This window comes from Saccoglossus kowalevskii, chromosome 16 (genome assembly GCF_978046115.1).
Source record: "Saccoglossus kowalevskii chromosome 16, keSacKowa6.1, whole genome shotgun sequence".
Lineage (NCBI taxonomy): Eukaryota > Metazoa > Hemichordata > Enteropneusta > Harrimaniidae > Saccoglossus > Saccoglossus kowalevskii.
In genome coordinates this window covers 12,556,134-12,570,734 of record NC_140656.1, presented here as the reverse complement: position 1 = coordinate 12,570,734, position 14,601 = coordinate 12,556,134, and the positions used below count along the sequence as shown (strand labels likewise).

General features: G+C 34.1%; 1 protein-coding gene across 3 annotated transcripts in view; it reads right to left on the bottom strand.

Moving 5' to 3' along the window:
- LOC102804781 (uncharacterized) overlaps window positions 1-14,601 on the bottom strand; it is a 55,239-nt gene that overhangs the window by 28,457 nt on the left and 12,181 nt on the right. For all 3 annotated transcript variants that reach the window (XM_085491067.1, XM_085491069.1, XM_085491068.1), the window contains exons 2-13: window positions 10,941-11,109; window positions 9,252-9,382; window positions 8,770-8,935; window positions 7,868-8,029; window positions 6,982-7,101; window positions 6,202-6,258; window positions 5,798-5,850; window positions 5,194-5,260; window positions 3,856-3,941; window positions 3,169-3,255; window positions 2,069-2,247; window positions 440-582 (exon numbers count right to left, since the gene is read on the bottom strand). In XM_085491067.1, the coding sequence (XP_085347193.1) occupies window positions 440-582; window positions 2,069-2,247; window positions 3,169-3,255; window positions 3,856-3,941; window positions 5,194-5,260; window positions 5,798-5,850; window positions 6,202-6,258; window positions 6,982-7,101; window positions 7,868-8,029; window positions 8,770-8,935; window positions 9,252-9,382; window positions 10,941-11,109 (1,420 nt within the window). The remainder of the gene's footprint in view (window positions 1-439; window positions 583-2,068; window positions 2,248-3,168; window positions 3,256-3,855; window positions 3,942-5,193; window positions 5,261-5,797; window positions 5,851-6,201; window positions 6,259-6,981; window positions 7,102-7,867; window positions 8,030-8,769; window positions 8,936-9,251; window positions 9,383-10,940; window positions 11,110-14,601) is intronic.

Below are 14,601 nucleotides of genomic sequence, written 5' to 3'. Positions count from 1 at the left end.
CAGACTTTTAGTCAGCTGATTTTCATTTTAGACCAGCACTCCACAATTTACAGGGGTACAAAATTTCATTTGACAGAAAAAATCTTTACAAACTTGTAAATTACAAAATAACCATAAATAATCAAAATAAATAGACTACATGACTATGGTTACAGACTACCGTAAAATCTGTATTAGAAGCTGCATCCCTAACAGAAGCCGCCCCCATTCTTTTTAAACAATTGAGACCCAAAAATATATCATTCCTCATATGTGTAGATGCTCTAATAGATGCCGCATCCCATCTGTTACATTGTACCATTTCAATAGAAGCTGCAGCTTTTAATACAGATTTTACAGTACCAACTGCTTCTTTTCATTTTGATAAAGTTTTTAGACAGACACTTTCAAATTTCTGCTTATAACCCTGTACCCAATCCAACAATTTTGAAATTATTACCTTCCTTTCCAGAAAAGATGCAATCATTTGAAAGTTCTTTGGAAATTGAATATACTTTTCTTTAAATATCTGTTTTTCAGGATCTGTCCACACGTTTAGTAGTTGTTTCTCCTTGAATTCCTTCATCATGTCTTCTATTAACCCTTAAATCAAAGTACACAACTCAACTGTCAATGACATAGTCCCCCCTTTAGTGACAGTGTCAATTATAAACAATATTAGGAGAGTATTCAACAAGTTAAAAATATGGCGTTACTTCATGGGACTATATCCACATTTTGTTCAACGTTACAGTTCCTAGGAATAATATCATTCTCATATTGTGCAAAATCCACACATAAACCAGTTGGCCTTTTTGAATCAAATCATGAAATAAGCAGGCTCTCGGCTGAGATACATGTAGCTCCACTTGAGAGAGGTCCACCTGAGGTATTTATATGTATAGTATCAAAGCAATCAGATTTGCTTCTTTCAACAAGATGTCGAAAATATCACTTTTTACCAAAAATGACAAAAATATTCATCAAAATTGGAGAAATGAAGATATCATCACGAAAAGAACGAACCTAAGAGAGGACCACCTGTAGTACTTATATGTATACTATCAATGCAATGGGACTTGAGGTTCTTAAAAAAATGACAGAAATATTCATGAAAATTAAAGAATTGAAAATATCATCACGAAATAAACAAATCTGAGAGAATTCCACCTGAGGTACCTATATGTTATATGCATAATATCAAAGCAATCAGGCTTGCGGTTTTTAACAAGAAGTCACAAATATCATTTTTTCCCCCCAAAATGACAAAAATATTCATCAGAATTAGAGATATCACAAAATGAACAAATCTAAAAGAGGTCTGCTCATAGTACATATATCAAAGCAAAAAGAAGTTGAAAAAGTTAAAAGTTGACAAGGACAACGATGGACAATCACTCATACATGTATGATGAGCTCTGCTTGACAAAGTTGACAGCGAAGCTAAAAAGATGGCCTGCATCAGTGACCCATCATGAGTGATAAGGCCAGACTTTTATTATCCTTTGTTTCGCGAACCCGCCGAATGAACAGGAGCCGAAAATGAAATAATAATATAATTTGTCATTTCAGCATAATTTCTCGCGCCCGCCGACTTGTAAGCGCAAAAAAATGCTAAAAAATATTATTTTTATCTTCATTTTTTTACCGCCTGCCGCATAACAAATCCAAGTTGCATTTTCGTGGCAGTATCATGATCAAAGTACTGAAGTCTCGCGCAGATGAGAAACAAGGTTATACATGGAATAACATTTTATTTCATTTCTTCTCTCCGATCAATGATCTCACTTACAAGTCTTTGAGAATCACACAAATCTGATGGAAAAAAAGAATTGATTTTATTTTTTTTCTGAACTCCTCAGAAAAATTGCCTTATAAAAACTCGCGAAATAAGGAATAAAAAAAAGTCTGGCCTAAGTTTGAATAAAATCATTCAAGGCATTTATAAGGCTGAATTTTCATTACGCCACTTACTGACTTGTTATCTCAAAGATCAAAATGCTATGATTGCTATACAATTTCTTTTATCTCAGACTCATAAAATGTGCAACATTTTCCACACGAGACAAAATAAATCAGTTCAACTTACCATTGTTGTTAATAAATTTAATGCGTTTTTGTTGAGCATCATAAAGCATAGGAGGAATCACAGCTAGACTTCTCACATGTCTCTCATTGGCTTCTTGTTCACTCAGTCCATCTACTATCTCAGCTAGCTCTGCATCACTTCTGGCAATGTTACCCCAGTTACTTCTCCCACCAGCTCGACTAAGTACACAACAAATAGAACAAAGAACACTAATCAGGATACACTGTTACATAGCACTAGCCCAGGGTTGTAATTTACCAACATATACAGTGTGCATGTAGGCATTGAGAATTAGCTGCACCCACCAAAAGTATCATCAGACAACACAGCATCATGATTTGTGTTTTTCAGGAATAGACCATTTTCTGTTCACTGCGATATCCTGAATTATGCGTGAAATTGAACGTAAAAACAGGACGACAAAAGTCATAGTGTCGTATTGGAGACAAACAACACATGAGTTTCAACAAATGCAAAAGTATTATGGGATATTTCATGCTTAATAATGTGCTGTACACATTTGAGGATGGGTTAATTTTGATGAAGTAGGGATATTCAAATGCAATAATCTCCTGTCAAAGATCGACCTTTCAATGTGAGCTTAGAAATAAAAGAAATTTGAGTCCAAAATCAAATTGTTTATTGTAGAGGAAGTACAACATGCGTCTTTCATGCAACTCATGAGATCTCGCAGTTGAAGGAAATATCACCTAATGTATGGTCTAAAGATGGGAGTCTTTCTTATTCACAAACTAACAGTGTCCTTTTTTTATCATTTAAGAATTAAAACATAATGTGCAAAATTTATTTTTAACAGAAAACAACTTACAGATCAGCAAAATGTTTGATTGTGAAAGCAAGGATAGTGCAATTAATTCAATCTTTCCTGGGTATAATAAGCAGGGTTGCAAATTGAGGAATTTCTTAAACACTGAACTGAGTTTAGACGACGGAAACAAATTCTTCAGTTTTTTGCTAAAAGTAAACAAATTCAATTGATGCATACAAAAAAATTGGTTTGGTCTGATAATGCACACCTTTTTATGACAGCATGGGCAACTTGTCCAACCAATGTTATTTCAACATGAGGATCCTCTTACCTGGTAAATCTTTCTTGTTGCTCTCTTTGTTTACGAATCTCAGGAAACTGTTTCTCATAAAACTCACGAATCTTAGCATCTTTTGCTCTGTGAACGAGATGTGAGATCATTTATGTCTGTCAAATGCCACGACAATCAGAATACATGTAAAACTTTCAAAGAAGACTAAAATCTACACTGTTTGACTGACAAGTTACTCACTAACACGAACTCCCTATTTCCCTGTTACATACTTGACACACTAATGACAATGATACAAATATACAAGCCAAAGTAACAGTCTCCAAACATTGTGAAATTTCTGAATGTAATAAATGCTCATTATGTCACACATAACAGGGGTTTTTCTAGAAAAAAACTGCAAGAGGGATCACTGCAATTCAGCAGTGCCACCAAGTGGTGTGGAGTTTTTGATAATTATAATTACAATGGAGTATTCTATGGCTTCCTTGGGGCCAAAATTACTATCAGACAAGTCACAGTTGTGATCCCTGGTCATTCAGAATTTTATGGTTGCAAGAGGATCTGCTCCCCAGGGTAAGGGGGTGCATAGCCATGGCATGAGGGTGCTGCGACCCTGCTCCCTTGTTTAACAAAATCCCTGCATAAACAGAAAAGGTATCAATCTGAACAAATTAAAATAGTTTAATAGTAAATTGGTGATGAATAACAGGGGAAAATCATTACCTTCTTTTAGCAGTGTTTTCAATTCTTTCCATTCTTTTTTCCCATGCTTCATATAACTGATCATATCGTTCACATAGAAAACGCTCCTACAAATATAAATATTGTAATGGCAATTTAAATTCAGAGAAGGTAAATGACACAATATTTCAAACCTACAGTAATTGCTTATTGGAATTACATTTCCAATAGAACAAATATAAAATAACATTTGTTGTATACTGAAATATTAAAATACAACTTATTTTGACTATAGATAAATCTTTTGTATTTTACAAAGCACATGTATTACTAAAGAGCAAATAAAAATGTTGCATTGTGTATTAGCTGAGAAAATATGGTATGAATTACAGGTTTTCCCAAGATAAAAATGTTCCATAGACCAACAGGCTCCTACTTGTGATACAAAGAATGTTGATGTAAACTCAGTAAAAAATAATGCTTTTACATTAATTGTAAAAAGATCCATGTATATTTGTTGATGAGACTACTCTGAAGTAACTCAAGAACACATTACAGCAAGTCTCAGAAGTAGTGGGGCAGCCAATTTGCAAACTCGCTAGCGAATTGGCTAACTGCTTGGGTTTTGACTAAACGGTTGGCTTTCGAATCACGCTGGCGCTGGTTTGTGATCGCGTCCACTCTTGGCGATTCTATATTGCATTAGGGGACATAGAATGTTTTTACGCATCCTCAGGCTGGTACATGTCTGGATTCCCCTGAATGATTTGAGCTCGAAAATGGCCAGTCAGCTGGCGTGATAATATTATAAATGCGATTAATCCACCAAAATTTATTACATGAAGTTAACCTTCTTGAACACTGCTTGAAACTAAATAGACAAGTTGAGAAACAGTTTCTTACAAATCGGGGAGAAAATAACAAACTTTCGTCACACTCAAACGATCCATTGGGGTAACATTAGGCCAACCGCTGAAAAAATCGACCTCATTCGTCGTTTTTGTGTGGACACGCAGAGCATAGAACACTTTCCCTAGTATATTCCAAAGCGAAATCGCCATCTAACTGTAAGACCGTCACTGATTAGCTCCTAAAGTATGAGGATCGTCCCCTACTCTTACATAGATTCGTCTCAAGTGAGCGTGACCGCAAGATGGCGCCAGCGAGATTCGAAAGCCAACCGTTTAGGCAAAACCAAAGCAGTTAGCCAATTCGCTAGTGAGTTTGTAAATTGGCTGCCTCAATATTTCTGAGACTTGCTGTAAGTGACATGCGGAGGATAATAGAATGGAATTGAAGTGTTAACAACATGGACTTTATACTGTATATAATACTGACTATTTGCACAACCAATAATTCACATGTCAAAAATATCTTTACCCGTAATTTTCTGGCATGATTTCTTCTTTTAAAAAACAGAATAAGTTTTTTCCTCATTTCCAGGTTTCTATGGTAAAAAAAAAATAGTTGTAAACATTATTGCGTTGTAGCATGGTTTATTTGGAACTCCTGTACTTGCTCTACTATAAGCAACATTGGTTTCAAATATCAATCTCAAAATGTATTACAATAAAAAACTTTATTTTTACTTGTAATTAATTTTCGTTATTTTTCGCTGAAAATAAAATCTAGCGAATATACTATTTTTGCTATATTTTACATTCAACTCGCAAAAACACTGCGAAAAAAAAGTCTTTTCAGTGAAAATTAATTCCAGCTAAAATAAAGTATTTTACAATAAATTATTAAACTGAATGGAATCTTATTCAGCTTGGCCAAAGTTCAATTATACTTTACATTTATATATTAATTTGATAGAAATCTACAACAGAACATTGGCTATGAAGCATGACAGAAACTTAATATGTGTATTAGGCAAGGTGACTATATTAATATACAATACTGCACATAATCTAATCCTTTGTTGTTGTCAGGCATTTTCCACTTAATCATCTTCTTTTACAAAAATAAGAAGTTTACTCACGTTCTGATATTCTCTTGATACTGTGCACTATCTGACGGCTGGTTGTACATTGGCTAGAAGAAATAAAATTTGTTTAACTTTAGTTTTTAGTACTATGAGACATATTCTTTCAAAAATTAGTCAATATGAAAGATTCTAAATTTATTGGGGAGAAAATTATAGTGTATAGTGCGGTTCTGAAATTGGTTGAGTAGTTCTAAAAATATCTCATTTGCTCTATTAGAAGCACATCACCAATAAAGCATACTCAAAAATTACATTTATTGTATAGTGAACCATTATATTATGGCCAAAAAGGCATATTTTATTGGTACAGTGCATCACACCTCTGCTGCTTACATAAAGCACTGACAGAGCAAAAGCAAAATTATTCAAATTTTTTTCATCTTAGAAAATAGACTTACAAACTCAATCTTAGGCCCAAGGTGAGCAAGCATATTATGGGCTTCTTCTGCTTTCCTCTGTAACAACAAAAATAAAAATATCTTGTTAATACTTGAGGACTCAACTTAAAACTTACCCATGATATTTTATTCATTGATACATTACTGGGAGAACCTGTCAGAATTCATGTGTGTATTCACAGTAGAGAATGGATGTACGAGAAGGGAAGGAGCTTGTCATCACACTGGTCATTTGGAGAGCAATAAAACATGTATGTACATCCATAAAGTGGAATTGATCAATTTTAAGACTAAAAATTGAAAGACTAAATGTAAATCAACTGATTGTCAAGAATGGCCAAGCGAATCGATATGCAAATGTGTAGTCTGCACAGAATTCTGTATCTGTATCCATACATCTCCATAACCTCATCATAACGCCACAAGTTACAGCGTGCCATAATTTTGCGGTATTTTACAGGGTATTTTCATCCTATCATATAAGGAAATGCGCATTCCAAATATAGAATGATTACACATGTAAGCGTCTTCTAATAATAAAAACAAACATGGCTGCCACCAGAGATTATCCGGTCTCCACACAAGGAAGTTCGCTGATTCTGTTCTACACATTTTGCTGCGCGTCGGCCAATATGCAGCTGTACCGTCTGAGTGCATACTTTGAGGTATCCTCAAAATAACCTCATATTATCTGCTCCAGCCTACAATAGAGCATGAAATGAACAAATATTTCATGAAATGAACCAAAATATTAGTTGGCTGCTATGTAAAAACACTCACCCTATTCTCAGCATAAATAATCTGAACTACACTCTGATGTTTAGTCTCATGAGGTATAGGTTCAGGAGATGGAGACTTCTCAGGATCTGCTGGTCTAGTTGCATTTTCTTCTAACTCATGCTGCAAGCAACAAAATGACCAGGTCTAATTAAAGGACGATGGTCTTTGTGCAAAGTTTGAATTTCATGTGAACAAAACAAAGTATTTCACACGCTGTGTGTATGATGCTATGAGTCTCATAACGAACAGGATAATAATGAAAAAAGACAAACCGGTACATTAAAACATGTATTAAAACATACAACGATAGAAATCTGGATGATGAAGTTAAGAACACGTGTAAATCTTCAATATTACCACAAAATACTGCTAAAACACAATTTCATGCAATAGTGTAATAGGCTGAACTTCATGCTGTGTTTTACTTTTGCTTGTTGTGAATTTATTTAGCCTCATAATTGCTAAATTGTGCAGCAACGAACATTTCACTTGGGTTTTAAGACACATAGTCAGGTCTTTCCCCAAATGGTGTCCTCACAAATGCCCTTATGCAAATCATGAAAATTCTAATAGCAGAAATTATATAGATCGCATAATTTCAGGCTTTATTAAAAGCACATCTCAAATAGAAGAGCATATTAATAAACACAAATCATTTTTGAACAATGAAATATGTCTTTATTTGGATCCTGGACACACCTCAGTCATTTACATTAGCAGAATTGCTGCTATTAGAGCAAATACGATATGTACATGTATCATGTTGGCTTCCAAAAACCAAAAATTCACAGTCTAGTAAATATCCACTCAATGTCAAATCCCATATAATGCATCCCAGTAAATAATATTCCCTTTTTATAGAATGTAAAAATTTGTATAAATTTACCTGTTTCTTCTTGAGGTTATTGATTTGAGATTCAACCTTAGCGATCTCTCTATCTACTTTCTCCATAGACTGTAACAACTCTTCCTTTGACAGTTTAGAAGGCAACTCTTCATCACATGGAGTGGGTGAAATGGCTTCCACTTTAGGTACAAAGGGAGGCTCCTATAATCCAACACATTTAATGAAAGTTTTGAGAATTTTTCATGTCATAAAAAATGTTAGATCTTGAAGGTCTTTTTACAATGTCATGCCAAGATCAGGTGCAAGGTTATAATATTAGTAATGTCACTGAACTGGCCAAACGATGCTATTTTAGGTACAATGGAGGTTTTTATAATCGAAACATTCAATGAAATGAGAGGAATTTTCATGTCATAAAATGTGTCCAATCTGATGTTCTGCCAAAATTGCAAGTGGCAAGGTTATAATGTTAATCATGTCATTGAACTGGGCAAAATATGCCAGAACAAGTTCAATTTGGCATCCCTGACTAAAATAAAGACAAAAATCAGGTCAGTTATAATAACATCAAGTTCATGTGCATGTTATTATTTGTAGTTTTAGTTTTACCATTGTATTATTTTGATGTTGTTATCATGAATCGATTATGCATTGTTTTCACCCTCGGTTTTTATAAAAAATATCACATTTTACCAAAAATGACAATTGAAGAATTGAAGATATCATCACGAAATGAACAAATCTGCAAGAGGTCTACCTGTAGTAACTATATGTATAATATCAAAGCAATCAAACTTGTGGTTTTCAAAAAGAAGTCGACAGTGGAGCTAAAAAATCATGATTCTTAACAACTAGTCCAAGTACAGTTTTCAGAGATTTATCGACTGTAGTTTTCAATGGTTGCATATAGCAGCCATTCATTCTAGGTAGAGGAAACTTACTCTTCTGTTTTCAGGAGCAATGGCAGCTATTCTAGGTTGGTGTATCATTCTCATTTGCTGTTTAGCTTCAGCCTCATTTTCATTTGCTAATCGCGGCCTCTTTGCTGCAATTGGATCATCTACATACGAAGTAACAGGCATGTGGTGCCGGTAGTGTTCAGCAGTTCTGAATAAAACAAAAACAAAACATGAATTTCATTTTACCAAATTACAAATTCCATAACTATGTTAAGATGTTTTTCAAGATCACATATCAATGTTTTTTTTCTATTGTGTCAATGATGCGCTAACGAATTGACACAACTACTAGTAGTTGCGTCACAGAAAATTATGTTGTGCTCGTGGTGCATCATTTTGGCTTAGCGAACTGGTGTTGGACTTAAAACAGTTAATTCAGGGCAATTTTTCTCATTGATTCTTAGAAGACAAGTATGACTAGCACCATCAACAGCATAAAGGTTAGGAATGTTTGGGCATCTTACCTGTCCCTGTCAGGAGGTGGGTGTCCAAACTCCGAAAGGAGTGATGGTCGTCTTCTGAACTGAGGCTGCTGGGAAGGATTACCACCGTAAGTATGGTGTGCATGGTGGTCACGATAATCATGATGAAGTTCCTACAAAAACAAGTGATTAATGAGCTAAACAGGAAACAATAAATGGTTGATTATGTGTGAATGGAAACAGACGGAAACATAGACCCTTGAGTCTATGATGGAAATTTAAGAGTATTTTTCTAGAACTCTATGTTTCAACAAAATCACAAAATACCTGAAGAAAATATTCATTATGTCTAGCCTATGTAACAAATTTTAAGTAAATGAGAAACACATGAGGAAAAATATTGCTACCAGTCGGCCATGTTTATTCAAATAGCAAAACCAAATGTACAGTCACCCACAATAGGTGATGTCTGAATAAAATTAGGCAAGGCATGTCTAAGAAACGGTTAATGACATGTTCAAATGTTGATTTTCAAGACTAAAATGACCACCAATCAGTCAAAAGTGAAACAAAATGAAAAATACATTGACCAACAGTCAGCCTTACTGCTACAAAATGGGAAATAAATTTAGTTTAATACATATGAGATGCGCATGGGTTCTCAAGAATGTTTGTGTCACTGTATTTTTGTTTCAAATGTCACAGCTCACAGGCATAATACTAAAACATTATTATTATTTGGTGTGATGATTTGAGGCTATGACGTTTGGTTTAGTTATTTGCATAATGATATTGATACTTTGTACTTAGGCTCAGTTCCAGGCCTAGCAGTTGAGCAATAAACCTCTTAGTTACAAGTGCTCCTCGCGTTATTCTCCTTCCGGATTTGGTGACCAATACTTACTTGGTTCACTCATGGAACTATAAACCCCAGGAAGAACAACCACTTCGTTTCCTTTGAACTATGATAGTTGCCGCGATGTCGAATGTTTATTTTGACTGTATATTTCGTTGCATTAAAAAATAAGCTGATTTACGCAAATGAACGTTTATCTCCGACTATCGGTCATTTTCGGAGTCAATCGGGTGACTTCGGGAGATCATGTGATCGAGTTGTTTCGGTTATAGCATAAAAAAACAATGGCGCCAAGACAAAAACACTGATAAATGAGCGACATTCAACGGGAAAAAAAACACATTGCCACTTCTGGCGATCGAAGGGAAACACGGAATAAGTCGGGATATCTCGACAACAAACAGCATACCAAACCTCATGTTTCGCAAACTTTCGGAACCTTATTTTTTCGAGGGTTGAAAAAAACAAGAAGTAATCTAAAAACGACATTGAAAATTATGAAAACTCGCTAAAACTCCAACCCGTTGCATGATTTCCGGTACACTGAAGGTCACCCTGCAGACCGACTTGTTTGCGCATGTGTAGTGAACGAAATATTTTACTGCGCAGATATGACATTTTTTTTTCAAGTTTTCCCCGTTTCCAGCAAAGCGGTTGATACGGACGTATCGGCGTCAACTAACATGGAGTATGACTAATGTTGTGGAAACGAAAAAGCGAAAGCACTGTAAGATAAACTAAGACAAAGGTTTTTTTAATTCTCTTAGTTTCGTTGTTCTTCCTGGGGTTTATATTTCCATGGTTCACTCTACCTTGAGAAGTCTGTTCTCAGTTTACATGTGGAAAAGATTTTCTACGATGATAAATAAACCTACCTGTTGAGCATGTGTTTGGTGTGAATACATAAAATGTGCAGCACCAGTTACTGGGTATCTATGTTCTGGATACAGAAATCCACTACCATCTCTAGCATTCTGCGGACTCTGTGTTCGAGCTCTCTTTCCATAGGAAGACAGTGCTTCCCTGGGATGACCACCAGGGGGTCTGCAAACATGAAAAAAAATACTAGTCATTGTTATGCTAATTAAAATACATGCTAATTAGTCACAGCTCATAGGCAAATGACAAAAAGGAACATTAAGCCAGGAGAACAATGTAAATACATAGGTATAAATATATCTGCAATCAACAGCTAGCCAAGTTTTATTTTATTTTAGTTTATGTGCTGTGCTTGTGCATTATTTGTGTTGGTAAACATTGATTTTCCCACAATCCAATGTGCTCTGTTAATGTAAATCACATACATTTTTTAAGGTCTATGGTAAATCACAACACACTGGTCTATTAATACTGACTTTTTTATATAATGGACATAAAACAAAGGGAATCAAGATTCTTTGTACACAAGAGATCTATACAAATCATATTTCAAATCAAAATAAGGCCAGATCAAGCAATGAGCATATGGCAAATTTATAATTAATATCAATATTTGTGTAAAACCTAATCAAATTCAATATAAGAGAAAAGTCAAAAAAACTTAGAACTTGTGTGTGCCATGGATTTAAAATTTACATATAAAATGAATATTTCTGTATATTTTAACCTATTTCCTTGAAAACCTAATAAAATTTAAAGGAAGAAAAAAAATTAAAAAAAATTAGAAATTGTGTGTGACAAGAATTTACTCTTTATAAAAAGAGTATTTGTGTCTAAGTAGTCATAGGTAACCATTATTTTGAAACTACCTTTCTCAGTCATTTGCATGTATTTGCAAGCATCAGAATAATTATAGAATTATTTACACAGTTAGAACAAAGATTAAATACCGGTAAAATACTAGTACAATCTTAGGTTGCAATTGTTTCAGGTAATTAGACGAAAATAAAACTGTGCAACAAATTTCTAGTTTAATTTTTATTTTATGAGTCTTCTTGGATAATTTAAACCTGACTTTTTTTATTCCTTGTTTCGCGAGTTTTTATAAGGCAATTTTTTTTAGAAGGGCGAAAAAAAAAAAAAAATTAATTCTTTTTTCCCATTAGATTTGTGTGATTCTCAAAGAATTGTAAGTGAGATCATTGATCGGAGAGAAGAAATGAAATAACATTTTATTCCATATATAACCTTGTTTCTCATCTGCGCGAGACTTCGGTACTTTGATCATGATACTCCCACGAAAATGCAACTTAAAAAAAGAAATGAAGATAAAAAATAATATTTTTTTAAGCATTTTTTTGCGCGTACAAGTCGCCGGGCGCGAGAAGGTTCGCGAAACAAGGGATAAAAAAGTCTGGCCTGGTCAATTCCAAACTAAACACTGAATCCAACAAGTGGTTCTTGAGATTATCAGTAAAACAGAAGGATAACAGCCAAGACTCACATTGTGTGCTTTGCATAGAAAAGTAAATAGTTAAACTTTGGTTACATTGCCCTTTGTTGATATTCCTTGAAAGTGTGAGAAACTGTTGTCACTCATACAATTGTCTCTTTTATTTTATCATTGGAAAATAAACAAACTTGGAAAGATACAATGTAAGCACTCAATGACTAATTTGTGATAACTTTGAATAAAACAATGAAATGTTCTGATAAACAAACAAAACAGATGAACAGATGGTGATCAGTTTAATAGTAATATAAATCCAGAGTAATCCATAACAAATTTCAAACAAAGTATACAGAAAATATGCATTGAAATACATTCAAAATTGAATTCAAATTACAAAAAAATAAAATTGTTGAAAAAGAAAATTGTTGATATTCCATGAGATTACATCCCCAAACAAAATCTATTCATTGGTTTTTACTAAAAATACCAAAGCACTTGGACTGTTAGTTTCAAAGAAGTTGAAAATATCATTTCTTTATTGGAAATGACAAATATATTTGCTAAAAATTGACGATTTTGCAATAAAATGAACAAATCTTATAGAATTCCATTAAAGGTACCTACATATTAAGTATAAAAGCGATCAAGTTGATTGTTTTCAAGAAATAATCAAAAATTAATTTTTTTATCAAAAATATTCACTAAAAATTCAAGATTCAGCAAGAAATAAATAAATAAAACAGGTTAAGGTCCACCCAAAGTCAGGTCAGGTATCAAAGCAATGGCAGGTAGTTTGATATAAGTTGAAAAAAACAAAAATAATCACTAAAATGAAAGAATTAATGATATAGTCACAAAATGAGAAGAAATCAACATGAGAAAGGTGATAAAAATTGACTTTCGTCACTCAAAAGGTTAATTACGGAAGTATTAATACTGAACACAATGTCCAAGATTAAATCAAATCTGCTGTCTGTTTAAGGCTGAATGTGTGTTACTCTGTTGACATTGGAGTCTACTATTCTCCAGGGTGTGGATGATTTATTACAGACAGGAATGCATATCATTATCAACTCTGACCAGTGAAACTTTAGAAAGCATATCCAACCTATGCCTAAGCAGTCAAAGCATACAAATAAAAATTTGAGATCTGGGGCAGAATATCTCATGCTATTATTATACTTGACACAGGACAATCAAAATTTTATACCCATGAATGAAATAATCAAATTTGACAATGTTTGGATAAAAACTACCCAAGTTATACTTCACACATTAATCACTTATAATAAAAAACATCACCATTGACGACAACAATGCCGATCAAAATATCTCCTCTTACCTTTTGCCCTTCATATTAATTTAAATTTGCTAATTAATATGCAAATTAGGTTGTTAGTATGCATAGATTTCAACCAGAAATCAATCAGATCTGTGCATTCAATCCCAGACCAGCCACGTAACATGTTTCATTGAACTCTGATTAATACAAGTAACCTGTAGAATGCTGTGTGGGTAATATTTTTATATTGATTTTTGCTGCATTTGCAGCAAATAGTTACCAAACAATGAGAAATCTATTGGATTGAATATACCTCTCAGGTGGCTTCACATGCATAGTTCAAGCCTGCCTAACCGGTGCTTATACCAGGATTTAGTTACAGCTTCATGTTCCCAGTAATCCCAGTAATTCATGAAAGACTGGCACTCCCATGCAATTAACAGCGAGTTAAATTCTTGGGATTGAAACATATATTTTGAAGTCACTGATGTAGGCAATGAATAACTTAAAGTTGACATAAAGACGAGGTAGTGCTCAACTAGAGGCTGAAATTATAATTAATTTGTTTATTTCAATTTCTCCTGAAGTCAAATAGAATACACTGGTGAAACACGATAGTACCCATGGGCGAAAGGATGTTTTGGGGTGTAGTTTACATTGTGTATGGAGTGGTAGGATCGGGTGTAATTTGTTCATTTCCAACTCTTATGAAGTCACGTAGAATTTTACTTAATTTATTTTTGCTGACATGTTTTCAAGCATTACATGTGAATCCAATTTTCACTGTGCCGTGTCTCAATAGAGTGTGAGGGAAATGGCATTTTCACTGGAATTTATTTCAGGGGGAAAATGTTTTCAGTGATAATGAAGTATTATGACAGAACCCCATACCCTCCCCGTGGCTTTCATTGCGTATGGAAGT